The sequence below is a fragment of the Pan paniscus genome, chromosome 12 (assembly GCF_029289425.2).
Source record: "Pan paniscus chromosome 12, NHGRI_mPanPan1-v2.0_pri, whole genome shotgun sequence".
Taxonomy (NCBI): Eukaryota; Metazoa; Chordata; class Mammalia; order Primates; family Hominidae; genus Pan; species Pan paniscus.
Window position 1 is genome coordinate 32925860 of NC_073261.2, and position 27349 is coordinate 32953208.

At 51.1% G+C, this 27349-nt stretch overlaps 1 protein-coding gene across 2 annotated transcripts in view; it reads right to left on the bottom strand.

The window, feature by feature from the left end:
• Positions 1-27349, bottom strand: part of KCNIP3 (potassium voltage-gated channel interacting protein 3) — a 92626-nt gene that overhangs the window by 18744 nt on the left and 46533 nt on the right. Inside the window, exon 1 of one of the 2 annotated variants that reach the window (XM_003830975.6) lies at positions 24154-24618. The exons of the other annotated variant lie outside the window; for it this stretch is intronic. Within the exon in view, the coding sequence (XP_003831023.2) occupies positions 24154-24256 (103 nt within the window). The 5' untranslated portion in view covers positions 24257-24618. Of the gene's footprint in view, positions 1-24153; positions 24619-27349 lie in introns of those variants that run through there. 2 annotated transcript variants of the gene reach the window in all.

The following is a 27349-nucleotide window of genomic DNA, read 5'->3' on the forward strand; positions in this document are numbered from 1 at the left end:
TTTTGGTTACTGTAGCCTTGTAGTATAGTTTGAAGTCAGGTAGTGTGATGCCTCCAGCTTTGTTCTTTTGGCTTAGGATTGACTTGGCGATGCGGGCTCTCTTTTGGTTCCATATGAACTTTGAAGTAGTTTTTTCCAATTCTGTGAAGAAAGTCATTGGTAGCTTGATGGGGATGGCATTGAATCTGTAAATTACCTTGGGCAGTATGGCCATTTTCACGATATTGATTCTTCCTACCCATGAGCAAGGAATGTTCTTCCATTTGTTTGTATCCTCTTTTATTTCCTTGAGCAGTGGTTTGTAGTTCTCCTTGAAGAGGTGCTTCACATCCCTTGTAAGTTGGATTCCTAGGTATTTTATTCTCTTTGAAGCAATTGTGAATGGGAGTTCACTCATGATTTGGCTCTCTGTTTGTCTGTTGTTGGTGTATAAGAATGCTTGTGATTTTTGTACATTGATTTTGTATCCTGAGACTTTGCTGAGACAAAATTGACAAATGGGATCTAATTAAACTAAAGAGCTTCTGCACAGCAAAAGAAACTACCGTCAGAGTGAATAGGCAACCTACAACATGGGAGAAAATTTTCGCAACCTACTCATCTGACAAAGGGCTAATATCCAGAATCTACAGTGAACTCAAACAAATTTACAAGAAAAAAACAAACAACCCCATCAAAAAGTGGGCGAAGGACATGAACAGGCACTTCTCAAAAGAAGACATTTATGCAGCCAAAAAACACATGAAAAAATGCTCATCATCACTGGCCATCAGAGAAATGCAAATCAAAACCACTATGAGATATCATCTCACCCCAGTTAGAATGGCAATCATTAAAAAGTCAGGAAACAACAGGTGCTGGAGAGGATGTGGAGAAATAGGAACACTTTTACACTGTTGGTGGGACTGTAAACTAGTTCAACCATTGTGGAAGTCAGTGTGGCGATTCCTCAGGGATCTAGAACTAGAAATACCATTTGACCCAGCCATCCCTTTACTGGGTATATACCCAAATGACTATAAATCATGCTGCTATAAAGACACATGCACACGTATGTTTATTGCGGCATTATTCACAATAGCAAAGACTTGGAACCAACCCAAATGTCCAACAATGATAGACTGGATTAAGAAAATGTGGCACATATACACCATGGAATACTATGCAGCCATAAAAAATGATGAGTTCATATCCTTTGTAGGGACATGGATGAAATTGGAAACCATCATTCTCAGTAAACTATCACAAGAACAAAAAACCAAACACCGCATATTCTCACTCATAGGTGGGAATTGAACAATGAGATCACATGGACACAGGAAGGGGAATATCATACTCTGGGGACTGTGGTGGGGAGGGGGGAGGGGGGAGGGATAGCATTGGGAGATATACCTAATGCTAGATGAGGAGTTAGTGGGTGCAGCGCACCAGCATGGCACATGTATACATATGTAACTAACCTGCACAATGTGCACATGTACCCTAAAACTTAAAGTATAATAAAAAAATAAAAAATAAAAAATAAATAAAAAAAAAAAAACAATACCATTTACAATTGCTCATCTCACAAATGAAATACTTAGGTATATATCTTGCAAAACATGTATATAATCCGTATGCCAAAAACTACAAAATGCTGATGAAAGAAATCACGGAGGATTCAAATGATGGAAGAAACATAACTATGTTCATGGATTGAAAGACTCAGTGCTATAAAGATGCCAGTTATCTCCAAAATGATCCACAGATTTCATACAATTCCTATCAAAATCCCAGCAAGAGTTTTTTTGTACATACAGACAACATGCTCTAAAATTTATCTAGAAAGACAGAGGAACTAGAATAGCTAAAATAATTTTGTGAAAGAATAATCAAGATATTGGTTTTTTTATTTTTATTTTATTTTATTATTTTTTTAAGACAGAGTTTGGCTCCGTCGCCCAGGCTGGAGTGCAGTGGCATGATCTCAGCTCACTGCAACCTCTGCCTCCCGAGTTCAAGTGATTCTCCTGCCCCAGTCTCCCGAGTAACTGGGACTACAGGCACGCACCACCACACCTGGCTAGTTTTTGTATTTTTAGTAGAGACAGGATTTCACCATGTTGGCGAGGCTGGTCTCGAACTTCTGACCTCAGGAGTTCCTGAGTGATCCGGCCACCTCAGCCTCCAAAAGTGCTGGAATTACAAAGATATTGTTAAATAAAAAGGTAAGCACAGACTGGGAGAAAATATTACCTTTGCAAACTGCATATCTGACAAAGGATATACAGAATATATAAAGAAGTCTCAAAACTCTGCAGTAAGAAATCAAAGAACTCAAATTAGTAAATGTCAAAAAACCTAATCAAACACTTCACTATAGAGGATAAAAGGCTGGTAAAATAAGCACAAGAAAGAGGATTAGCATCATTTTCCATTAAGGAAATACAAATTGAAACCTCAGTGAAATACTGCTATATACCTATGAGAATTGCTTACATAACAAATATTGACAATGTCGGGCACTTGCGGTGGGGGGATGCAGAGCGACGGGAACCACTATATGTTGCTGGCAGGAGAGAGAAGTGGTACTGCCACGCTGGAAATCATCTTGGCACTTTCTTATAAAGAGGCTCTTCCCATAAGACCCAGCAATCCCATTTCTGGTTATTTACCCAAATGAAATGAAAGCTACTATATTCAACTTTAGGCAAATGTTTAGAGCAATTTTATTCAAAATTGCCCCAAACTGTATATAACCCAAATGCCCTCCAACTGGTGAGTGGATGAGCTGTGGTACATCACACAAGGAAAGATACTCAGCAACAATACACAACAAACTCCTGACACACGCAAAACATGAATGAATCGCACATGCAATGACGTGAAAGAATCCAGGCTCCAGAGGCAGATCATGTCTGACAACATCCATGGGACAGTCTGGAAAAGATAAAAGGACAGAAAATTACAGGGAAAGAGAACAGATCAGTGGCTGCCTGGGGGCTGACTACCAAAGAGGCAGCATAAGGCAATTTTTTGTGGTGATGACATTGTTCTATATCGCCAGGTGCCTGGTGTGGTGGTGCACACCTGTAGTCCTACCTCTCAGGAGGCTGAGGTGGGAGGACTGCTTGAGCCCTGGAGTTTAAGGCCGCTGTGAGCTAGGATCACACTACTGCACTCCAGCCTGGGCAACAGAGACCCCATCTCCAAAAAGTAAGTAAGTAAATAAAAATAAAAATTAAATTAAATTAAAATAAATTGTTCTACATCTTGATTGTGGTAATGGTTACATGACTATGCATGTATCGAGATTCATAGAACTAGACAGCCAAAAAGGTAAATTTTACATTAATTTAAATTAGAAAAAATGAGAATACTTAGCTATGGGGAGGAAGGAAATAGGGGTGTAAAAGAGGAAAAACAAATGAGAGGCTGTAAATGGGTCAAGGCTGATGATACCCCATGAACTACAGAGTAGGATGAACTTAATCCTCTTTCCCGAGGGCCAAGAAACAAAATAAGACAGAAACTCCAAACCTGCTGCTATTTCTTCCATTAAAAACAACAAAACTCCTTGACCATATTTTCCCCTAAGCCTTTTTCTCACCTCCTGTAACTCCCTGCCTTCACTTCCTCTCCTCCTGTTCTCCCTCGAACTTACTCCACTCCAAGAAAACTGCTCTTACAAGGATCGTGGATGATCTCCATGTGGTCAATATTGTAATTTTGATTAAAAAAATGACATAAGGGGCCAAGTGCGGTGGCTCATGCCTGTAATCCCAGCACTTTGGGAGGCCGAGGCGGGTGGATGACCTGAGGCCAGGAGTTCAAGACCAGCCTGGCCAACATGGCGAAACCCCATCTCTACTAAAAATACAAAAATTATCTGGGCACAGTGGTGCACGCCTGTAATCCCAGCTACTTGGGAAGCTGAGGCAGGAGAATTGTTTGAACCCTGAAGGCGGAGGCTGCAGTGAGCTGAGATCATGTCACCGTAATCCAGCCTGGGCAACAGAGAGAGACTCTGTCTCAAAAAAAAAAAAAAAAGACCTAAGGGCAAGGTGTTAATCCATTCTTGCATTGCTAGAAAGGAATACCTGAGACTAGGTAAATTTTTTTATTTTTTTGAGACAGGGTCTCACTCTGTTGTCCAGGCTGGAGTGCAGTGGTGCAATCACAGCTCACTGCAGTCTTTCAGGCTCAGGTGATCCTCCCACCTCAGTCTCCCAAGTAGCTGAGACTACAGGCACACACCACTATAACCAGCTAATTTTTTAAATTTATAATAGAGACAGGGTTTTGTCATGTTGCCCAGGCTGGTCTCAAACTCCTGGGCTCAAGTGATCCTCAAGACTGCATTATTTATAAAGAAAAGACGTTTATTTCACTTGTGGTTCTGCAGGATGTACACAAAGCACAGTGCTGGCATCTGCCTCTGGTGAGGGCCTCAGGAAGCTTCCAATCGTGATGGAGGGTGAAGAGGGAGCAAGCAGGTCACGTGGCAAGAGTGGAAGCAAGAGACACAAGGGAGGAGGTGCCAGGCTCTTTAATGTATTATATAAATTGTATAAAAGTCAGATTTCACATGAACTCAGGGAGAGAACTCACTCATTACCATGAGCATGGTGCTAGGCCATTCAGGAGGGATCCGCGCCCGTGATCCAATACTTCCCACTAGTCCCCACCTCCAACACTGGGGATTCATTTCAACATGAGATGTGGGGGGGGGGGACAAACTTCCAAACCATATCAGAAAACGCAAGAGTGAGAGTGAACAACGTATGCCTATGCCACTTTTGAACACAGATGCAAAACCCTAAACCAAATGTTAGCTAAATGAAACCAATGGCCTTTTTTAAAGTACATCATGATCAAGAAGATTTTATCTGGAAGAACATAAAGAGGAAAAATCACATGAAAATCTTAATGCAGAAAGGGCATTTGATAAGCTTTCATGTCTATTTATAATTAAAATAAACGACGACCAAAAAAAACTCTCAGCAAACCAGGAGTCAAAGGGAAGTTCTTTAACGTGATTTGCTTATATTTGCAAATCACATATTTACAAAAAAAATTACAGAAAATATTGGATTTAATGGCAAAAGCTTAGATACAGTCCCTTTAATATTTGGGACAAGTTTGGCCACAGTCCCCACTAATCAATGTCCTGCCAATGCTCTTAGGAAATTTAGAAAAGAAATAAATAGTGTACAAATTGAGAAGTAAAGGATAAAATTAACATTATTTAGATGATAGGGTCCCTAGAGGGACTAAAAGAATCAACAGACAGGAGAGTTCAGTAAGGTTGCCAGATGTAAGATTAATCGATACAAAAATCAATAGCAGTTCTCTACACCAGTAATAACCATCTAGAAAATATAATTAAAAACACCAAGATAAACACTCACAATAGCAATAAAACTAAAGAGTATCTCTAAGTAGTAATAAAAACTCAAAGGACCTCTACATGGAAAGATATTCTGAATACATGAGACATTCCATCTTATGGCCACATATTAATGTCATTTCTCCCCAAAGTAATCTGTAAGTAAATTCAGTGCAATTCCAATAAAAAATTCAGTTGGATTATTTTTTGGAAAGCTTGATAAACACACACTGAAATGTATATGGAGAAACAAACAATTCATAAAAACCTAAAAAGAAAAATAACAAGGGAGGAGTTTCTCTCAGACACTAGTACATGTTGTATAGTCATTGTAATAAAAATTGTATGGTTGGTACAAGAACAGACAAACGTACCAACAAACAGACCAGAGAGCTCAAAAAAGAGAGTGAGGTGTAGGAGGGAATTTCATGAAAGCTATGGGAAAAAAGGTCAGAGTGTTTAGTAGATAGTGTTAGGAAAACTGGATCACCATATAAAGAAAACAATCTAGACTCCTTCCATATCCCACATGCAAATGTAGGTTCCAGGTGCATTAGAGACCCCAATGTGAATGGTAAATGATAGAGCTATAATAAAATGTAAAAGAGCCTCCTGTTAACCTAAGATTGTGGACAGATTTCTTAAAACTCCAAAAGCTCAAACCACAAGGAAAAAAAAGGATGAATCTGATTACATCAAAATTAAAGATTTCTGTTCAACAAAGGTCAGAGTGAGACACTCAACAGAATAGAAGAAGATAGCGTAGAGTGTTCACAAATGATGAAAGAAGAATCTCTAGAGCAGGTATCAGCAGAAAGGGAAACCAGAAAGATGGATACAAACCCGAAAGATGGCTCAATTTCAGTAATAAACAGGAACACGTAAATTAGCAAGAGAATGCAGTACCTCCTAGATTGCTAAGAGATAATAATAATGAAAAAATAAGTTTTTTGGCAAATATGTAGATCAATGGTAATTCTGAAACACTCTAGTGCAGGGGTCCTCAACTCCCTGGGCCGAGGACCAGTACTAGTCGGTGGTCTGTTAGGAACTGGGCTGCACAGCAGGAGGTGGGCGGCAGGTGAGCAAGTGAAGCTTCATCTGTATCTACAGCTGGTCCCCACTGCTCGCATTCCTGCCTGAGCTTCACCTCCTGTCAGATGAGCAGCGGCATTAAATTCTCATAGGAGCGCAAACCCTACCGTGAACTGTGCATGCGAGGGGTCTAGGTTGCACACGCCCCTCATGAGAATTTAACTAATGCCTGATGCCCATTAACATCCTCTCCCCCAGCATCATCCGTGGAAAAACTGTCTTCCACAAAACCAGTCCCTGTTGCCAAAAAGGTTGGGGACCACGGCTCTAGTGAATGTGGGAACTGGTACAAACACTGTGGAAATCTATTTGCAATTTTCATAGTAATTATGTATTATATAAATTGTATAAAATTAACACTTTGTATAAAATTAACACTGGGCCTAGGGCCCAGGAATCATCTCCTAGTACACATGCTAAATCCAAGTGCCCAGGAGACATGTACAAGAATAGCCATCGGCGCACTCTTTACAATAATGGCTTGAATCAACCAAACGTCCACTGACAACAGAGCAGATAAATATACTGTGGTCTAGGCCGGGCTAGGTGGCTCACACCTGTAATACCAGCACTTTGGGAGGCCAAAGCAGGAGGATCGCTTGAGCCCAGGAGTTTGAGACCAGCCTCGGCAACATGGCGAAACCCCATATCTACTAAAAATACAAAAATTAGCCGGGTGTGGTGGTGTGCGTCTGTGGTCCCAGCTACTCAGGTGGCTGACGTGGGAGGATTGCTTGAGCTGTGGAGGCAAAAGGCAGCAGTGAGCCAATGGTCACACCACTGCACTCCAGCCTGTGTGACATGGTGAGACCCTGTCTCAAAAAATAAATAAATAAAAATGAAAAAATAAAAAATATATATTACGGTGTATGCACCTGATGAAATATTACACAGCAGTGAAAAAATGAGTGAACTATATTAACACACAGCAAGTTACATATTGCCGAATGAAAAACCAGTCCTAGGAAATCAGTATAAGTCCATTTTTCATGAAATTCCAAGCCAAGAACAACCGAATCCTATATATGTAGGGAAGATAAGAGAAAAAATCATAAGAACAAAAATCAAGGAATGACACACACAGATCTGGCTATGGGAACCTCCACGGGGCTGGGACAACGGAGGGTGGTTCACTGGTGTTCAGTATGTTATTCTTTATAACTCACATATCAAACATATGTTTATTAGAGGTTAATTGAATTGGTTACAATTTCGTTTTCCCAGAGCAAGAGAAAATGAGAGCGCATGGGGTGAAGTGGAGGCGTGAACAGATACCTCTGGTCTGGATTAAACCCTGGATGCCTGGACCAAAAAAAAAGCAGACAGCAATCCCAGGAGAAAGGGTCAGAGAATGTGACAAGGCAACTGACAGAGGGGGAAGCTGGGAAGGCCAGCAGGCACACACAGAGGTATTCAAAATCATTAGTATGGAAAATGCACGAGAACAATGAGAAAAAAATGTTACTCATTTAACTTTCCAAACCTGAAAGTTACTTGAAGTTTAGCCTTGGTCAAGGATGTGGGCAGCTTCTCCCCTGAGTTCTGGGCTCACCTGCGTCCTTGCCATCTGCACTGGATGTCGTGGAGGTTTCTAAGGGGACATGTCCCAAGTGAGCTCCTGAGCGTCCCCCTAAACCTGCTCTACCCACAGCCCTCCCCCTCAGTTGATGCAACTCTATCCTGCCGGAGCTCCACAGGGGCGCACACTCAACCCATGTGCAAATCCTGCCAGCTCTACTTTCAGCATATGTTCTGCCTCTGACCCCTACTCTCACCTCCCCTCCCTCCACCCAGGCCCAAGGCTTCTACCCTGGACCCTGTTAGTCTATTCTTCAAATAGTGCCAGAGGAAGCTGTTGTAAACATATCTCATACACCTCTGCTCAACAACCTCCCCCAAGCTCTCAGTATAAAATTCAAAGTCCTTAGATGGCTGATAAGTGTCCCCAGTCCCCCAGCTCTGACCTCTTCTCCCATGTCTCTCTCTTCACTGCCTCCACCTCAGCCATGTGGGTGCCCCTCAAACCTACCAGGCACGCTCTTCCCATAGGGCCCCCCTATTGCTGGCCTCTGCTCAAATGTCACCTCCTCCTCAGAGGGACACTTCTATTTCCCTCTATCCCCATCTGTTTCTCTCTTCATTTGGCTATTGCTCCCTGGCATATGCAGATTTCTGTTTACTAGTGCATAGGATTGAACTGTGTCCCCTCAACTTCATCGTTGAAGTCTTAACTCCCAGGGTGACTGTATTTGGAGATAGGGTCCTTAGGAGGTAACCAAGGTTACGTGGGGTCACAAGGTTGGGCCCTTATCCCATCAGATTGGTAGCCTTATATGAAGAGTAAGAGAGGCCGGGTGTGGTGGCTCATGCCTGTAATCCCAGCACTTTGGGAGGCCGAGGTGGGCGGATCACCTGAGGTCGGGAGTTCGAGACCGGCCTGACCAACATGGAGAAACCCTGTCTCTACTAAAAATACAAAATTAGCCGGGCATAGTGGTGCATGCCTGTAATCCCAGCTACTCGGGAGGCTGAGGCAGGAGAATCGCTTGAACCCAGGAGGCGGAGCTTGCAGTGAGCTGAGATCACACCACTGCGCTCCAGCCTGGGCAACAGAGCAAGACTCCATCTCAAAAAAAAAAGAAAAAAAAAAAGGGTAGGAGAGACAGCTATGTCTGCCTCCACATGCATACAGCAAAAGGCCACATGAAGACAGAGCAAGAAGGCAGCCGTCAGCACACCAGGAAGACAGCCCTCAACAGAAATTGACCCTGCTGGCACCCTCTTCTCAGACTTTCTTTCCAGAGCTGGGAGAAAATACATTTCTGTTGTTTAAGTCCTTCAGTCTGTGTTATTTTGTTATGGCAGCCAGAGAAGACTAAGACATCTGGTATATTGTTGGTCTCTCCCTCTACAGGGTGACCGCAGCAGGGATTCGGGTCTCCTCGCTGCCGTACCCAGCCCTGGAACAGTGCCTGTGCATGGGAGGTGCCCTAGAACGCACGCTGGGTAGGATCCTCCCAGCTATGTTTCCTAGGGTGAGTTTATGGAGTACTGGTGTGGGCTTTATTTTTAATGTCTCTAGGCAGAGCCTGCCTCCTGCAGATTGTCCCAGGCCCCAGCATTCCCTGATGTTTACACCTGTTGGGCACAGAGTGGGCAGGAGAATCAGAGAAAAAGAGATAATATTCCAAGACTCAGGTCCAGTGACAGCAGGTGAACTGGGGTCAAGGGCACCCGGGCATGGAGTCTAAGGTGAGCCGAGGCACATGTGGGCATGAGAGCTATCGAAGGGTCCAAAGCAGAGAAAGGGTTGTCTGATTTCCACTCCAGAATGGTCACTCTGGCCACAGGGTGTCACAGTGACGTGAAGAGAATGGAGTGAAGGGAACTGGCGGGAGGTGTCAGGAATGAAGAAGCCAGAGTTTCTAGCTGCTGACTTGACCAGGATGGGGCAGGCAGAGTCCAGGATGACTCCACATTTCTGACCTGGGAAACAGGGTGACTGCTGGTGTCATCCACCAAGACATGGAAGAAATTACCCAGAAATGGAAGAAAGGCAAGAAGATGGCTGCATGGCTTTTCAACGTAACATTAGAGCACTGTCTATAGGAAACTTGGCCTTTTTACTATTGATCAGCGCTCCAGCTCTGTGTGTTTAGATGTTAACTAAACACACAGCAGAAGACTGCTCAGGGCAAAATTGTGATGCCAACGAACTCAGCCATTTCCCTTTCTACCTCTCCCCCAGCGTGGCTCTCTTCCTCCTTCTCCAGGGGCTAGTCCTGGGCCACCTCCTCCCCATCAAAGTCTCCATTTGCTGTGGTTTGAATGTTTGTCTCCTCCAAAACTCATGTTGAAATTTAGTCACCACTGTGACAGTATTAAGAGGTGGAACCTGTAAGAAGTGTTCAGGCCATGAGGGCCCCACCCTCACGAATGGACTAATACCATTATCACAGTGGTGGCTTTGCCCCCTCTTTCTCTCTCTCTCTCTCTCTCTCTGTCTCTCTCTCTCTCTCTCTCTCTGTCTCTCTGTCTGTCTGTTCTTCGCCATGGAATGATGATTCAGTAAGAAGGCCATCCCCAGATGCCGAGCCCTCGATCTTGGACTTCCCAGCCTCCAGAACTGTGAGCCAATACATATCTGTTCATTATAAATTACCCTGTTTGTGGTATTCTGCACAAAACAGCCTAAGACAGAAAACTGGTACTGAGAGTGGGTGTTGTTATAACAAATACTTAAAAATGTGAAAGTGCCTTTGGAACTGGGTAGTGAGTAGAGGCTGGAAGAGTCTGGAAGAGCAGACTAGAAAAAAGCCTGTCACCATGAACAGAACATTAAGGGCTCAGAAGATGAGAAGAGCTGTAGGAAAAGTCTGAAACTTCCTGGAGATTAAAGTGGCTGTCATCAGAATGTTGGCAGAAATATGGATGGTGATGAGGTCTCAGAGGGAATTGAGGAATAAGGTATTGGAAACTGGAGAAAAGCCCATCCTTATAGTGAAAAGGAACTTGGCTGAATTGTGTCCACACCCAGTGGCTTTATGTTTATGGAAGGCAGAATTTTTTTTTTTTTTTTTTTGAGACGGATAGTCTCACACTGTTGCCCAGACTGGAGTATGGAAGGCAGAATTTAAGAGTGATGAACTGGGATACCCAGCAGAAGAAATTTCTAAGCAAAATATTGAGGTGCTGTGTGGTTTCTTTTAATATCATATAGTAAAATGAAAGAAGAAAGAAATGACTTAAAGACAGAACTTATCATGAAGGCATTTCAGGATATTCCAAGCTGCCCCTCTCATCACAGGCCCAGAGCTCTAGGAAGGGAGAATGGTTTTAGGGGATGGGCCAAGGGCCCCCTCCAAGGACCTGCTGCCCTGGACTACCTTTGGGACTCTGCTCCTCACATTCCACCACAGTGCTCCTTGGCTGCCCCAGCTGTGGCTCAAGTGGGCCTGGGTGTGGCTCAGGCCACGGCTCCAGAGGGCAAGCAGTAAGCCTTGGCAGCATCCATGTGGTGCTAATTCTGCAGGCACACAGAGTTCAAGAGCAGTGGAGGCGTGGCTGCCTCTGCCTGGATTTCAAAGGCTGGATCAGACAGCCTGGGGGTCCAGGCAGAGACCTGTTGCAGAGGGAGAGCCACTCCAGAGAGTCCTTGCTAGGACAATGCCTTGTGGAGCCACAGGGGCTGGGCTGCCCTTGAGACTGCAGAGCTACCAGCCTGACCAGCTAGCAACATCAACCTGGGAGAGCTGCTGTGGCTGCCGAGCCCACCAAAGCCATGGGAGTGGGGCTGCCCAGGGCCCCAGTGTGTCCAGGAGGTGGGATGTGGAGTCAAGGAACATTATTCCCGAGTCTCAAGATTTAATGTTGCTCTTCATGGTTGGTTTTGGACGTACTTGGGACCAGTTACCCCCTTTTTTCTTGCCGGTTTCTCCCTGAATGGAAATGTCTATTCCACAACTGTCTCACCATTGTATTCTGGAAGCATGTAACTTGTTTAATTTCACAGGCTCACAGCTGGAGAGGAATTTGCCTCAGGATGAATCATGCCTTGAGTCTCACCCATATCTGATTTAGATGAGACTCTGGGCTTATGAGTTGCTGCTGGAATGAGCTAAGACCTTTGGGAGCTATCAGGATGGAATGAATATATTTTGTATGTGAGAAGGACATGAATTTTCCGGGGGTGGGCTGGGCAGAATGCTACAGTTTGAATGTTTGTCCCCTCCAAAACTCATGTTGAAATTTAGTTGCCACTGCGACAGTATTAAGAGATGGGACCTTTTTAAAAAAAAAAAAAATTTGTTTGGTTTTTGAAAGGGGGGTCTGACTGTGTTGCCCAGGCAGGTGTCCAACTCCTGATCTCAAGTGATCCTCCTACCTCAGTCTTCAATGTAGCTAGGACTACAGGTGCACAGCATCATGCTTGGCAAGAGGTGGGACCTTTAAGAAATGTTTAGTTTACGAGGGCTCTGCCCTCATGAATGAACTAGTGCCCTTACTGCAGAAGTGGGTTTGTTACCATGAGAGTAGTTTTGCCCCTCTTACTCTCTCTTGTTCCCTGTGCCCTTCAGCCATGTGATGCTTTCCATCATGTTATGACACAGCAAGAGGGCCCTCGCCAGATGCCAGCCCCTCCGTCTTATACTTCCAAGCTTCCAGAACTGTAAACCAATACATTTCTGTACAATAGAATTACCCATTCTGTGGTATTCTGTTATAGCAGCAGAAAACAGGCTAATACACCGTTGATAGCCAGGGGGGCTGCAATCAAGTTTGAATTCCTCTATCCAACAAGCATTTTGCCAAAGGAGTAAAAGCATGAGGACTTTTTGATGTTTAAAAGTTGTACAGCAGCCTGACAGACTACAAGCGGGGCTTTCTTCCCAGTGTGTAAAAGTCTCAGTCCAGGTCCTGTCCCATATCCCATGTAGTCCTCTCTGTGCAAAAGCTCAGCAAAGTGGCTCCAAATCTTTAATTCACTAAGCTGAAATGCACCAGGTACTGGGCAAGAGGCACTTTTTCGCCACCCCATGGGTGAAGCCTGTGAAACCTCTCTGAGCTGCACCAGTACCTCTGCAAAGCCCCTCATAGGCCTCCTGCAGCTTGCCACATAGGAGAGAAGCAGAAGCAATGGAAGATTCTCTAAAAACCTCTCGAGCCTATGTCCCCTGCCAGCTGTCACCCATCCTGTTCCCCTCTGTGGCAAAACTCCAAAGAGGTGCCATGTTCCCCGGCTCCCATCCCTCCTGAACACACTCCATTCAGATGCTCCCCCAACCAGTACTCCCCAAAGCTGCTGGTCAAGGTCCCCTTGGTGCACTGCAGCACATTCATGCCCCTGTGTGACATTGCGCACGGCCTGTGCCTGACACACACAGAAGCCAGGGGTGGACACAGCTGGCTCAGACAACAGCCAGCCAGTTCCAGCTCCAGCCACAGCAAGGCGAGGCCAGCAAGGCAGGGCACCAGGCTGGGGTGTGACTGGATCTGATATTTCCAAAAGTACACATGTGGTCACCAAGGGGAACACTCATGGCCTTCCTGACATAGATACTGCATTTCAATACTAACTTAATTTAATGATGGGAAGCCCTGGAATTCCTGCAGTCCTGGGTCCACTGAGAGCCTTGGTGTGGCCCTGCACTCATGACTTCACATGATACCCTCCTTAGTGACTGTGCACTGGGCAGGAAGGCTGCCTAATCCCCATAAGACCTGTGGGGACCAGGGAAGAAAGCAGCCCTAACCACCACCCCAGGGGTCCAGCCTCTAGACGACCGGAGCTCAGCTCCTCAGAGGCGCAGTTAGCCCTGGAATTGCCCACTGGTGCCTCTGGCTGACAGTCCATGAGGGCTTGGGGAAGAGGCAGGCAGGGCATCCAGCACACCATGAAATGGGGCTCCCTACCCCTGTCCCAGGCCAGGGATCTCAGCCTTCACTTAGTCTCTGCTGCTCAGGTCACTCCTAAACCATAGGGTCCCACAGAAGGTCCAGGAACTGCCATGGGGTGAAGGGAGGCCTTTGGGACAAGACTCCCTTTGAATCTGAGCTGAGCTGTCCCCTTTACCCATCAAGGGGCACTGGACTTGTAAGACTTATTGGAAAGTCTGTGGTGAGACTGCTGTGATGCTACTACCTGTGTCTAGGTATGTGACAGTAGAGCCACTGACCTGGGGAGGGAGGGGCCTTGCCCAGGTTCCCAGCCTAGAGCAACATCAAGCATCTGGCTCCAGCCCACACTGTCTCCTGCAGAGGCCACCCACGCTGGCGAGCATGGCCCAGCAGTCCCTGGGCCAGCAGCCTCTGGGCTCCTGACCCTACAGGGCACGGGATGAAGAAAGCCCAACACAACCAAGTGTGGGCCACATGTATCTTCCCTTCCCACTAACTCCTAGGACACAGGTAGTAATGTGCAGCTGTGGGGGAATGTTGCCTGGGTCATTTCGGGCAAGAAGTAAGGTGAATGTATACTCTGAAAGTGCCTCCCTCCTAGGCGTCATGCTACCTGACTTCAAACTATACTACAAGGCTACAGTAACCAAAACAGCATGGTACTGGTACCAAAATAGATATATAGACCAATGGAACAGAACAGAGGCCTCAGAAATAACACCACACATCTACAACCATCTGATCTTTGACAAACCTGACAAAAACAAGAAATGGGGAAACGATTCCTTATTTAATAAATGGTGCTGGGAAAACTGGCTAGCCATATGTAGAAAGGTGAAAGTGGATCCCTTCCTGACACCTTATACAAAAATTAATTCAAGATGGATTAAAGACTTAAATGTTAGACCTAAAACCATAAAAACCCTAGAAGAAAACCTAGGCAATACCATTCAGGACATATGCATGGGCGAGGACTTCATGACTAAAACACCAAAAGCAATAGCAACAAAAGTTAAAATAGACAAATGGGATCTAAGTAAACTAAAGAGCTTCTGCACAACAAAATAAACTACCATCAGAGTGAACAGACAACCTAAGAATGGGAGAAATTTTTTGCAATCTACCCATCTGACAAAGGGCTGATATCCAGAATCTACAAAGAACTTAAACAAATTTACAAGAAAAAAAAAACAAACAACCCCATCAAAAAGTGGGCAAAGGATATGAACAGACACTTCTCAAAAGCAGACATCTATGCAGCCAACAGACACACGAAAAAATGCTCATCATCACTGGTCATCAGAGAAATGCAAATCAAAACCACAATGAGATACCATCTCATGCCAGTTAGAATGGCGATCATTAAAAAGTCAGGAAACAACAGATGCTAGAGAGGATGTGGAGAAATAGGAACGCCTTTACACTGTTGGTAGGAGTGTAAATTAGTTCGAACATTGTGGAAGACAGTGTGGTGATTCCTCAGGGATCTAGAACTAGAATTACCATTTGACCCAGCAATCCCATTACTGGTTATATACCCAAAGGATTATAAATCATGCTGCTGTAAAGACACATGCACACGTATGTTTATAGCAGCACTATTCACAATAGCAAAGACTTGGAACCAACCCAAATGTCCATCAATGATAGACTGGATTAAGAAAATGTGGCACATATATACCATGGAATACTATGCAGCCATAAAAAAGGATGAGTTCATGTCCTTTGCAGGGACATGGATGAAGCTGGAAACCATCGTTCTCAGCAAACTATCACAAGGACAGAAAACCAAACACCGCATGTTCCCACTCACAGGTGGGAACTGAACAATGAGATCACTTGGACACAGGGCGGGGAACATTACACATCAGGGCCTGTTGGAGGCTGGGGGGCTGGAGGAGGGATAGCATTAGGCGAAATACCAAATGTAAATGATGAGTTGATGAGTGCAGCAAACCAACATGACACATGTATACCTATGTATCAAACCTGCACGTTGTGCACATGTACCCTACAGCTTAAAGTATAATAATAATAATAATTAAAAAAGAAAGAAAGTGCCTCCTCCGTGCCAGACGCTGCCTTACAAGCTCTGTGCACACTCACACATGCAGTCTCCACACCAGCTCAGGGCAGTGGGTCCTCTCACTGTGGACTTGGACCAGGGCAGCTGCCTCCACTTTGGGCTCCTGACACCTGTCCTGTAAGAGGCTGGGACACACACAACCATCTCCGGTGGTCCCCAAGGCCCTGCAGCTGTAGATGCATTCAGGGCAGGTGTGCCGGTGTTCAGAAAGGTCCTGACTCTGCCGCTCCCCGGCCCTCAGTTTCCTCGTCGATGAAACGAGCCTGCTCATGAGGACAAGATTGGGATATGCATAAAGTGCCCCCAAAGAGAGAGCACTCTCTAGAGGTTGGTTCCTATCACTGTCATCAGCATCCCAGATCTGGAAAGCCTGCTCAAGGAGCTGCACGAGACCTGAGGGACTGGCAGTTTACAAAGGGCACCAGGCCCAGCCAGGGAACAGGGCACCCAGCACACCCACAGCATCACCACTGGCCCCAGCAAAGGTGGGAGAGGGTGTTGGGGGGAAGGAGAGCAAGAGAACGAGCAGGAAGGATCACAATGGCCCCTTGGGCCTGCTCCAAGCCAAGAGGTAGCTGCAGACCCAACAGGCCCCAAGGTCACCTTTGTAAGACCAGGCCCCTGGTAGTCCCCTTGGCCCCGCAGTTAGAGACGCCTTCAGGGCAGGTGCGCAGAGGGCATGTGCAGTGTTTGGGGTCACCTCCCAGGACGGAGGAGCAAGGGCAGTGGGCCAGACCCTGCACATCCTGGTTCTAGGCATTCTCCTCTTCCCCATCACACCTCACACCTCTGCTGTCCCCAAACCCACAACCCAGTCTCCCTGCCTCCGCCCCAGCCAGAGGGACCCTCCCTGCAGAGGGCACCGTCCCAGAGCTACTGTAAAGGTAGGGCCAAGACTCCATGTTACCTGTGCTGCCTGGCATAAAACGCACGTCCAATAAGTGCGTGCTATGGTGGCATATAACTTACATTTACTGAACACCCGATGCTTGCCAGGCAGTGTTGGGCGTACCGTGAGGCCCTAAGTGTAGAGACACACGCCCCTGCTGCTCTGAGAGAGCCCACCGCAGGGCAGGACAGGAACACAGAAAATCTGAGGGCAGTGTTATCTAACACAACCTGAGGGGGCAGGGAGAGGGCAAGGTCCGGGAGAGTTCCCAGGGGAGATGGTACCTCTGCTCCCCACCCCTCACTTACAGGTGAGGAAAACACTCAGACAGAAGTGACTTGTCCACGTGAAGTGGCACTCCCAGCTCTCGGCCAGCGCTGCTTTTAGAACAACATCCTCCACTTCCGTGCCACTGACATGGGGTCAGACACCTCTCTGTGCTGGGGCCGTCCTGTGCACTGCCGGATGGTGAGCAGCACCCCTGGCCTGTAACCCCCAGATGCCAGTAGCACCTCCCCAACTGTGACAACCAAAAATGTCTCTCGACGTTGCCAAACGTCCCTGCGGGGTAAAACTGCCCTTGGTTGAGAGCCGCGTGGAAATCTGAGCTGAGCTAAGAGAAGCCGCAGCCAAAGCCGAGCCTCATGCCACAGATGTGGTCACAAAGCTCTGGGTCGGGCTGCATCAGCCTCGCAACAGCGCCCAGGCTCGCCCGCCTGCACCCACTTCTGCTTGCCCTCCCCTTCTGAATTTCTGAGATCTGAGTTCCTCTTTCAACTTTTCCAAAGTGTTTTTGGCTCAGCACCCCCTCTGGCTAAAGTGGATACTGGGAGGTATTATTATCCCCATTCTACAGATGAGGAAGGTGAAGCTCAAGGAGGTTAAACGTAGAGAAGTCACCTGGTAAGCAGGTGGCCAAACCGGGCTGAAACGGAGGGAAACCCAGTGTGCTAGACCAGGCAGGGCCTGCGGGTCAGGATGCCCGGCTCCAGCCCAACGCTGGCTGCCTCCCGCTCTGGCCTCTGAATCCGATCTGATCCCAGAAGGCCCTTCATGGGGGAGCTGAACTGGACCACACAGCCGCATCCAATGAGGGGCCTGGTGTCAGCTGCTCTTCCTCTGGGATCAGTTGTGTGGGGAGTGCTGGGAGAGGCCCCCACCCAGGTTCTCTGCATGGAAAGCATCTCTTTCTCTTCCCAGGGCCTTGCCTCCTGTACAGTCTTGGCAACTCACTCACTTTGTGCATAGGGCTCAATCCTCCCACTAGGAGACACTCCTGCCCCAGCCAGAATCCAATCCTGCCCAGCTGGGAGGCCCTTACAGCCCCCACCCCAACACACACTCTCAGTGTTTGCTCGCTAACCCATATGGCTAATGGTAGGACTATAGGCATTGGGATAGAGTGCCAGGTTTAGAGGGCAGATGCCTGGGAACCCCCAAATCACTGAAGCAACAACCTGACAGGCTGCACACTCTCTTCAACCATGGACCAGAGACCTCCTGCAGGGTGACCAGGCTGTTATCAGCTCCACACAGGAAAGCATCTGGCCTTCCTGTCTCCCTCCTGGACATGTCTGGTCACCAGTTGTGATGACCAAGGGAGGTCTGGCATTGCCAGTGGGTCAGGGCCCTGGCTGGCCCCCTGGCCAGCCCCTAACTGGCAACAGGATGTCCCTGAACTGGAAGGCAGGGGAGGAAGGGCTGGGGGGAAAGGCAAGGGAGGGAGGACTAGGGGAAATGGCAGGGGAGGGAGGGCAGAGGAAGTTTACAGGCCACTGGCAAATGTGGGGACACAGCACTGTGAGACTCCTTCGAGAGGTAGGGAGGGAGAGAGGGCTGGAGAGGGAGGGCTAGTGGGGAAGGCTGGTCGGGGAGCATGGAGATTCCAGGAGGGGTTGCTAAGTCCAGTGCTGGGTCTTGTTCTCAGGTGACCTGGAGCCTGGATATTCGGGGTCCACAACCAGCTCGTCAGCAGCCTCTGACCCCAGGGTCACTCCCGCCCTCCCCAGCTACCCTTCCTCCCCTGGCCTCCAGGACACAGCTCTCCGGTGTTCCTGACCCTGCTCTTTCTCCCTGATCTGCTAACAAATGCTGGAGGGCCCCAGGGTTGGGCCCTTGAATCTGGTCCCCTTTCTGTCCTACCCACTTCTTGTTTGTCTGTTTTGAGACAGAGTCTTGCTCTGTTGCCCAGGCTGGAGTGCAGTGGCGTGATCTTGGCAAACTGCAATCCGGGTTCAAGTGATTCTCTTGCCTCAGCCTCCCAAGTAGCTGAAATTACAGACGCCCGCCACCATGCCCGGCTAATTTTTGTATTTTTAGTAGAGATGGGGTTTTACCATGTTGGCCAGGCTGGTCTTGAACTCCTGACCTCAAGTGATCTGCCCACCTTGGCCTCCCAAAGTGCTGGGATTATAGGCCTGATCCACCGCACCTGGCCTGTCCTACCCTCTTCTCTGGTGACTCCCCCAGTCTCACAGTGCTATATCCCTACATTAGCCAGTAGCCTGTAAACTTCTTTCTCAGCCAGACTACTCCCATAAATTCCTGACACGTACACCCCAACACCTCCTTCATGGCTCCACTTGGATCTTTTTTTGTTTTGTAGAGACAGGGTCTTGCTATGTTGATGAGGTTGGTCTGGAACTCCTGGCCTCCCGTGACCCTCCCGCCTCAGCCTCTCAAAGTGCTGGGATTACAGGCATGAGCCAGGGAGGTCCCTGCAGACCTCTGAGCCACAGAGCTATACGACAGTAAATTTGTTTTGGTTTCAGGCATGACATCTGTGGGAATCTGTCACAGCAGTGATAGAAAATTAATACATTCCAAACTTACCAGGTCCGAATGGAGCTGCTGAGCTTCCCACAAACCTGCACCCCGCCCCAGGCTTCCCCATCTCAATAGATGGCCGCTGCACCTTCTAGGTGCTCAGGCCAGTCTTCCAGACTCCTCCCTTCCTCTCATGCCCCACTGCAAACCAACAGCTCTCCCCGGGAAATGCATCTGGAACTGGCGACTTCCCCCAACCCCAATGCTGTCTCCCTCCTAAATGGCTGCAAATGCCTCTCATAGGATCTGCTTCCCCTGGTGCCTCGCACCCCAAGTCTGCTCTCAACACAGCAGCCAGCGGGACCCTGCGGAAATGCAAAGCCACTTCACTCCTCTTCTCAGGACCTTCCGATGGCTCCAGGTTTCTCCCACAGTAAAAGCCAACGTCCTTGCGGAGGTCCACCCCTGGCCAGGGCAGTAGTCTTCAGGCTTGAGTATGTCCCTAGCACCTGGAGCTGGGGAAGAGAGAAGCCGCTGTGCCCAAGCCCAGACTTTCTGAGCCCGCAGGTTTGGGGCAGGGGCCTGAAGATGCATTTCTACCAAGCTCCTGGGCTGCTGCTGCTGCTGACCCAGAGCACATGTTGAGAGCCCCTGTCCTCGAAGGCCTTGCGCCCAACTCCCAACTCTGGCTTCAGAGTTTGCTCACCCCTGATGACACTGAACACTGCTCAGGAGAAGTGGCTGCAGTGACTCCCCCATGAAGTCACCCAGAGAAAGGCACTGATGGGGGACCCAGGACAGAGAGTCCCCCAAGAAACTCCTAAAAATCCCAGTGCCTGGGTTCCACCCAGAGATTTAGAGTTCGATGCCCCAGGGTGGGCACGGCGGGTATTTTTTAAAGTTCCCAGGTGATTACAATGATAACGTACAGCTCGGTAAAGAGCCCACTGGCCCCCCACCTCCACTGCCACCGCTCCTCACTCACTCGGCTCCACCCGCTTACCCTGATGATACCGAGCACACCCCACCTCCAGCCTCTGTGCTCTCTGCAGCAGCCCCCACCCCTGCTGCTCCGGGCCCCCTGCTAGGTGCCCATCCAGGCAGTAGCTCTCACAGGACCTGGCCTCAGGTTCGCCAGCAGGAGGTGGAGCAGAGGGGACAGGAGAAGGCTCCAGTTCTCCCTCTTGGTCAGCAGGTTCCCTCATGAATTTAACAAATCCTCCCCGAGCTGCTGCCTGGTGCCAGGCACTGTTCTAGGCACAGGGTGCTAACGTGACCAGGACAAAGTCCCTGCCCTCATGTGACCCACAGCTGGGGGAGACAAACCACAAACTAATGATAAAGAAACTGAGATACCCAGTATCTTAAGGGAGTGACAAGGCTGTGGAGAAAAATCAAGTGTGTAAGGGAGTGTCTGCTCCTACAAGGAATGTGCTAGGAGCCCGGAGCCACAGAGGGACAAGGAGGACCTTTATGTCACCAGCACATCAGGAATGCTGCCTGCCGGGGCCCACCAACACCCTCCACCAGCAAGGCTCCAGGGAGAGCCACAGGGGCGAGCCTTTGAACACTTTGGGAACGCAGATCCCCTTGAGAACTGTATTTCAGCACTCCAGGAAGAAGCACCAAACACACAATCTTGCCCATAATTTCAGGAGCTTTATGGACCTTCTGGGCTGGGACCCCACTGTGTTAAACATGGAGTGTCAGGCACCATAGCCCTTCAGATGCAGACCCCACCCCCAGCCCAGCCCTACAGGGTCCAGGTCCCAAAGCCAACATGAGATCCCCTTGATGGCCCTCAGGGCCATCCCAGCAGCTCCAAGCTCTCGCACGCTTGCCGAGGCGAGGCTCGTGGATGGCAGGCAGCTTCTTCATCTCTGATATCCCGTAGGTCACCAGGGAAGGAGGAATCCTAATTAAGCAGACAGGATGAGGACTTCCTTTCTGCCACCCAGGGTCTGTCACACTGAGGCTAGCCTGGCCTCTGGCCAGGCCCATGCCCTGCTGCCCACTGATTTGCCCTGGTGGTCAGGACAGCCATGCCACCACCCCGGGCTCAGCCCCCTTGTCCATGGATCAAGGGGCGACCTTCCTTACTGCTCCATTACTGCTCAGGAAAAGTGACTGAGGTGACTCTTCCATGAAGTCATCAAGGGAAAGGGACTGATGGGGGACCCAGGGCGGAGAGGAAGGCTTTTTGACTGCTGCATGTATTTCTAGAAGGCTGCATCCCCAGAACCCAGATCCATTAGTTCCTAACAATCCCCAGGGCACCATAACTCTGGTCTATTACAGATGAGAACCACGGAGGCTCAGAGAGGACAAGAGACCCCTCTGACTGCACATGCGCAGGCTTGGAGCGGAGCTGGGGCAACAGTCCCCTTCGGGCCCCCAGCGGCACGAGGATAGCTCACATCCAGGCTGGTGGGACAGCCTGGGCTCCTCACAGCTCATCTGACAGTTCCTTAGACACTGCCTGGCCAATGGGAGCTTCCAGGCCCCTGGCTGGCTGACACCATTCCCCACCAACTGAACATCTGGAACTCACGACGCCCTCCCTCTGACGGGTGTGGGGGTGTTTGAGTGAGAGAATGGCTGCAACCATGAATCAGTGCTGTTATTGTGAGTACCACTCACATACTCATTGCTAATATCCCTGATAAGCACGGCTCACAAAGCCTGCACATTTATTATCCATGCAAGCCCCACTGACTGGTTCAAGCCTGCCACGGCCCTAGGGAGCAGGAATTCTTATCAGCCCCACTTTACAGATGGTGAACTGAGGCTTCGACTGTTTAAGGGATTTTTACAGCCAGTTTATGAAGGTGACAGGATCTCAGCACAGGCCTGGCTCACTCTGAGGCTCTGAGCTCCCCCAACTGGACCAAGACCCCAGAACTCCAGGGGTATGAGTGGGCACATACCCACAGAAAACGGAGACTCATGGGAGCCTGAATGGGGTTTTTGGCAGGTGGAATAAACCATCTGTCATCTTGTGCATACTGTCCACCTTGCAAAGAAACCTCCTCAGAAATCACAAAGGCAAACCTCACACTGCCCCCAACTGTGGGTTAACCCGCTGTTAGGAAGGTCTGAGGTACTAAGTAAAGTGAGGCTGGCTGTTGCTCCTGGCCACTGGAGGCCCCGAGGATCAGGGAAGAGCAATGGAGAGATCACGGCTTCCCTGGGCACCAGCCACCCCCCACGCCCACCGCAGGCTCCAGATGGGGAAAGAAAATGGGGCAAGGGGACGGGGGATGGCAATCCCTGCAGGAGGCACGGTCCTCTGAGGTATAGCAGCACAGGACGCTCACCCCTCCACACTCTGCCCCAATCCCAGCACCTGTATGTCCCACGAAGTTCCCTGTCACAGATTCCCCCTGCCAGGGCCAGCATCCGGCCGAGCGAAGGCCCAGCCTGGGCCACTTTCTCCCCCATCTCCAATCCAAAGCTCCTGGTGGCACCCCTCTGAACCACTTGGAGCAAGCCCTTTCTCTCTGGGCCTCATACACTCACCAAGAGAGAAGGTGTGGCAGAGCCCAGTGGCTTCTGAGGGGCATGTGGCCATGGACTTTGGGAAAAGAGCCAGCCCTGGACACCGAAGGTAGAATGCAGGGAAGCCTTGCTTCCTGCCCCTTCCCGCCCTCAGCAGCCCTTCGCAGGAACTCTGGGCACTTCCCCATGCCCGAGGGGCTGCTGGGCAGCTCCCAGGCAGGGGCAGGCTCGCTCTCTCTCATTCTCAGGCCTCTGGGTCTCAGTACTGAGAGTTGGAGCCCGGCAAGGTCAGCAGAGTGCTGGGGCAGGCAGGATGCCCATGTCCTCGGAGAGGGCAGCAGGGACGAGAACAGGACAAGCTAGCCCCTTCCCCACGGCCCAGAGCTGCAGGGCCTCTTTGAACAGGGGAAAAGCTACATCTCTGGCTTCAGGGTCCCCTTCAGAACCAGGTGTACCATGGAAGGGCCCCAGGGGGCCGTCAGTGTCTGATCCAAGTGTGGGTCTGTCTCCTCAGTTAATATTTTATTGAGACAGAAATGTGGCGCCTGCGGGTTTGGTTACTGATCCCATGGGCTTGAACCTTGCTTGGGGAGGGGTAACTGGATACCAGATGCGGGGCGAAAGGGGAGGCCCCATCACACGGCAGAGGCCTCAAATCTCTCCCCACCGCCGGCTGCCAGGTGCCCTGGGCCGAGGGTCCTTCCTGTCATCTGCACCCTGCGCCACCTCCCGCTACAGGGCGACCCAAGCCGGTGTGCTCACCAGGGGCGCCCGGACTGCAGGCCTAGGATGGCAGGGGCTGTCCGCTCAAGGTGTCACCAGGCGCCTCACACCCAGCCCAAGCGCTGCGGCTTCGTCCCCTCTGGGGCTTCCTGGAGCCCAGGCTCTCTACATCTCCTTAGTCCCAGGCCCAACCCTCCGGAGCCGGGAGGGGGCGGCGGCCCAGGCCGCTCCTCGCCAGACCAGTGCACCCCGGCGTGCGGGTACTGGTCCCTCCCTCCAGACCACTGGTCTGCCGCGGAGGCGGCGAAGGGGCAAGTGGCCACGCGTTACCTTCCATGGATATGGGCTCCAGGATGCCGAACTGCTTGAGGACGGCGATGAACAGCAGCACCACCACGGCCATGGCGCACAGCTCCATGCCCTGGATGCCCATGGCGAGCCGGGCTGCCTGGGGCCCTGGGGCCCGGGCGCACCCCTCGCCCACGCGCTGCCTCGGAGGCGCCGGGGCCCCTGCAGCCCGCACGGCCTCTCGGGGGCGGCGACGGCTCACATGCCCCCGGCAGGCGGGGCTGCGGGGTTGGCTGGGCCGGGGCCCCGTGGAGGGCGGCGGCGGCGGCGAGCGGGTCAGGCCGGAGGCTGGACGCGGCGGCCGGACGCGGCGGCCGAGCCCGAGCGCAACTTTCCGAGTCAGCCGGCAAACTTCGAGGCGCGGCGGCGGCGGCGGCGCGAAACGCAGCGCGGACAGCCAGCGCGGGCCAGCGGCGCCTCCATGCCCGGCGCGGGCTCTGCGCCTCTGTCGCCCCCTCTCCAGCCCCGCGGGCGCCGGGGCGCGGGGGCGCGGCGGCGGCGGCGGCGGCGGCGGCGGGGGTCCCGGGCGCTCCCGGCCGCCCCAGCCTCCATCGCCGCTCCCCGCGCGCTCATTGGCCTAGGCGCGGCGGCCACTCCGGGAGGCGTCCCTGCGGCCCCCCCGCGCCTGCCCGGGAAGGGCGGAGGGAGCCGGCCCCGCCCCGCCCGGCACGGGCCAGCCCAGGACGGAGTCTGGCGCGTCGCCACCGCTGCTCCGCCAGCCCCTGGAGGCCGCGCGGTCGGCGGTTTCTCCCACGCGCAGGATGGGGGCCGAGGGGCTGGGGAGGGGCCGGGAGCCCGAGAGGAGGGGGGCGGCGGCTGCGCTCTCCCGGGGAGGCGCTGAGCCCGGCCCGCCCCGCGCCGCTGGCCCGCGCGGAGTCGGCGGCGGGGGATCCGGGAAGCCCTCACTCCCCGGCGCATTTCCCGCAACCCCGGTCCTCCGCCGGAGATTAAACTGGGCCCAGGCCGGCCCCCTTTGAAAATGCAGAAGTTGGTCTCCAAAGTTCTCCCGTTCCGGAAACCCGCGTGCACTCGGGGCTTTAGGGAAAGTGTGGGCTTTGGCCCTGGCGTCTGCGGAACAGAGCTTGGTCGCTGACTTTGCTGCGTGACCTTGGTCGAGTCACGGACTCGCAGCCGCCGCCGCCGCCTGCTCCGCAGAGAGGGGGAGACGCCCGCCTTCGGGCGGCGGGGAAGAGCTAAGCGGATGCGGAGTGCCACGCGCACGGGCAGGGCAAGGGCATGCTTATTCGTTTGTGGGTGGCTTTCTTCCTGCCGGGTCTGGTAGAGGAGGGAAAGCCGCGAAAAGGAAGGAGAAAATAGGGGAGGACGAGGCGTGGCCGGGCGGAGCCCGGGGTCCTCGGAGCCGCGAGGCCGGAGACCTGAGCCGGGAGCCTGGCCCTCTGCTGCCCTCCAGCGGGCGCGGCGCACTATGGGCATCCCCGCCAGACGGACTCAGCGCGGCAGCGCGGCTACGGCCTGCACCTCATCCTTCCCGCTGTGTTAGCCAAGGGAGAAATCCAGCTCCGCTCCACGCCTATAAGCGCGAGTCCTGTTTGGACTCACGGCCTGAGCAATTGCAGCTTCCATCTAGGGAGCCTCTGCCACTCACTCGGCCATTCATTCAGCTGATATTGAGCGTAACACGGTGCTTGGTCCCAGGCACAGAGCTCGCTGCCTGGGTGGGGTGGGAGCCGCGGCGCGTGGCTGCGAGGGCCCCCTGGAGCGCGCCTACGTGTGCCAAGCCTTTGAGCTTACGTGTGATTCTTAAAGGGCTCCCCCCGTGGGCTTTCCTCTTCCTCCATTTTACGGGGGAGGAAACCTAGGCTAGAGGGCTAATTACGTGAGGGGCACAGGGACAGCCAGGCCTGCTGGAGTCCGGAGCGGGGACTTTCCCGTGACACCAGCCTGTTTCTGGTGGGAAATGACCGGGAGAGGGGCTGCGCAGTGCAGCCTCACTGTATCACATGCCTAGTTAAATGTCTGAGCCGTTGGCATTAGTTTTAAAGAACTGTAAATGCATAGCTTTTAATTCTAGTTAATTGGGATGTGGTGATTCTCCACTGACCAAAGGCAAAAGTCCTAAGCAGAGAGGCTAACAATCCCCAGAGAAAACAGCTCTGTTGGAGCAGAGCTTTTAAGGTTAAAGAGCCTCCTGCAATGTAATTTACACACTTAAGTGCTGAGCAAGATCCAGCCTGTGCCCAGGTAGTGCCGGCTCAGCCTCCATTAGTGACCTGTAAAAGTGTAGTGGTACATAACCCCTCTAAGCCTCAGTTTCCTCATCCATAAAATAGGAACAATAATCCAGCCTCTCCGGGGGCTTGAAAGGATGGAATGAGATGCAGGCTGGCACGTGGCAGGGGCTCCAATGGCCCCTACAATGCACCCTCAGAGCTGCATGTGCCCAGCTTCACAGGGTGACATGTGTCAGATGAGACAGAGAACTGAGCATGCAAAGGAGGCCATCTTGGGGGTCCTGAGGCTGGCCTCCAACCCTCTTCTCTGCCTCTGTTTCCCTGGATGCTTCTGAGCATCTTCCCAGTTCCCAGTGAGAGCTTCGATGACTGCCTATAAACCCTGAGCTATAAACAAGACATCGATCCTCTGGCTGTGCCGTGTAAAATATTAACAATGCCTAAGTGGATACGAGGCCTGAGAGCAGAGTGTCCACGTGGCATTAGCCGCCTGGGCTACCGGCCTAATGGATGGGGAGCTGACTCCCAGGCTCACTCACCAGCGTAGACCCACTGAGGCTGGGCTGAGGGTCTTATCACACTCCCCTTCCCTGTGACTTGGAGAAGGAAGCCAGCAGGCGAGCCCTGAGGCCCCATGTGCCCCCCCACCCCGCCACCCATGAAGTGCCTTCCCAGGCAACTGTCTGCCCTGGCGTGCATTTCCTTGGTCCCCAGCACACCCCAAGTGCCTCCATGTGGCAGTATGCTGTGTATGGGTGGCACTCATTGCTTTGAGGGAAGCACAGGCTGGAGGTGAGGGACATGCAAAAAAACCTCTTCAGGGCGGGGAGTTAGGGAAGGACTGCCCCAGAGGTGGGGACAAGTTGAGGGGCAATGTGGAGGGAGCAGTTCACTGGTCCTTGGGGTGATTGGAGAAGGCTGGGGCCCTGAGCCCTCTCCTGAAGTCCTCAGGATGACTAGGAGACAGGGGTGTCCTGCATCTTGCT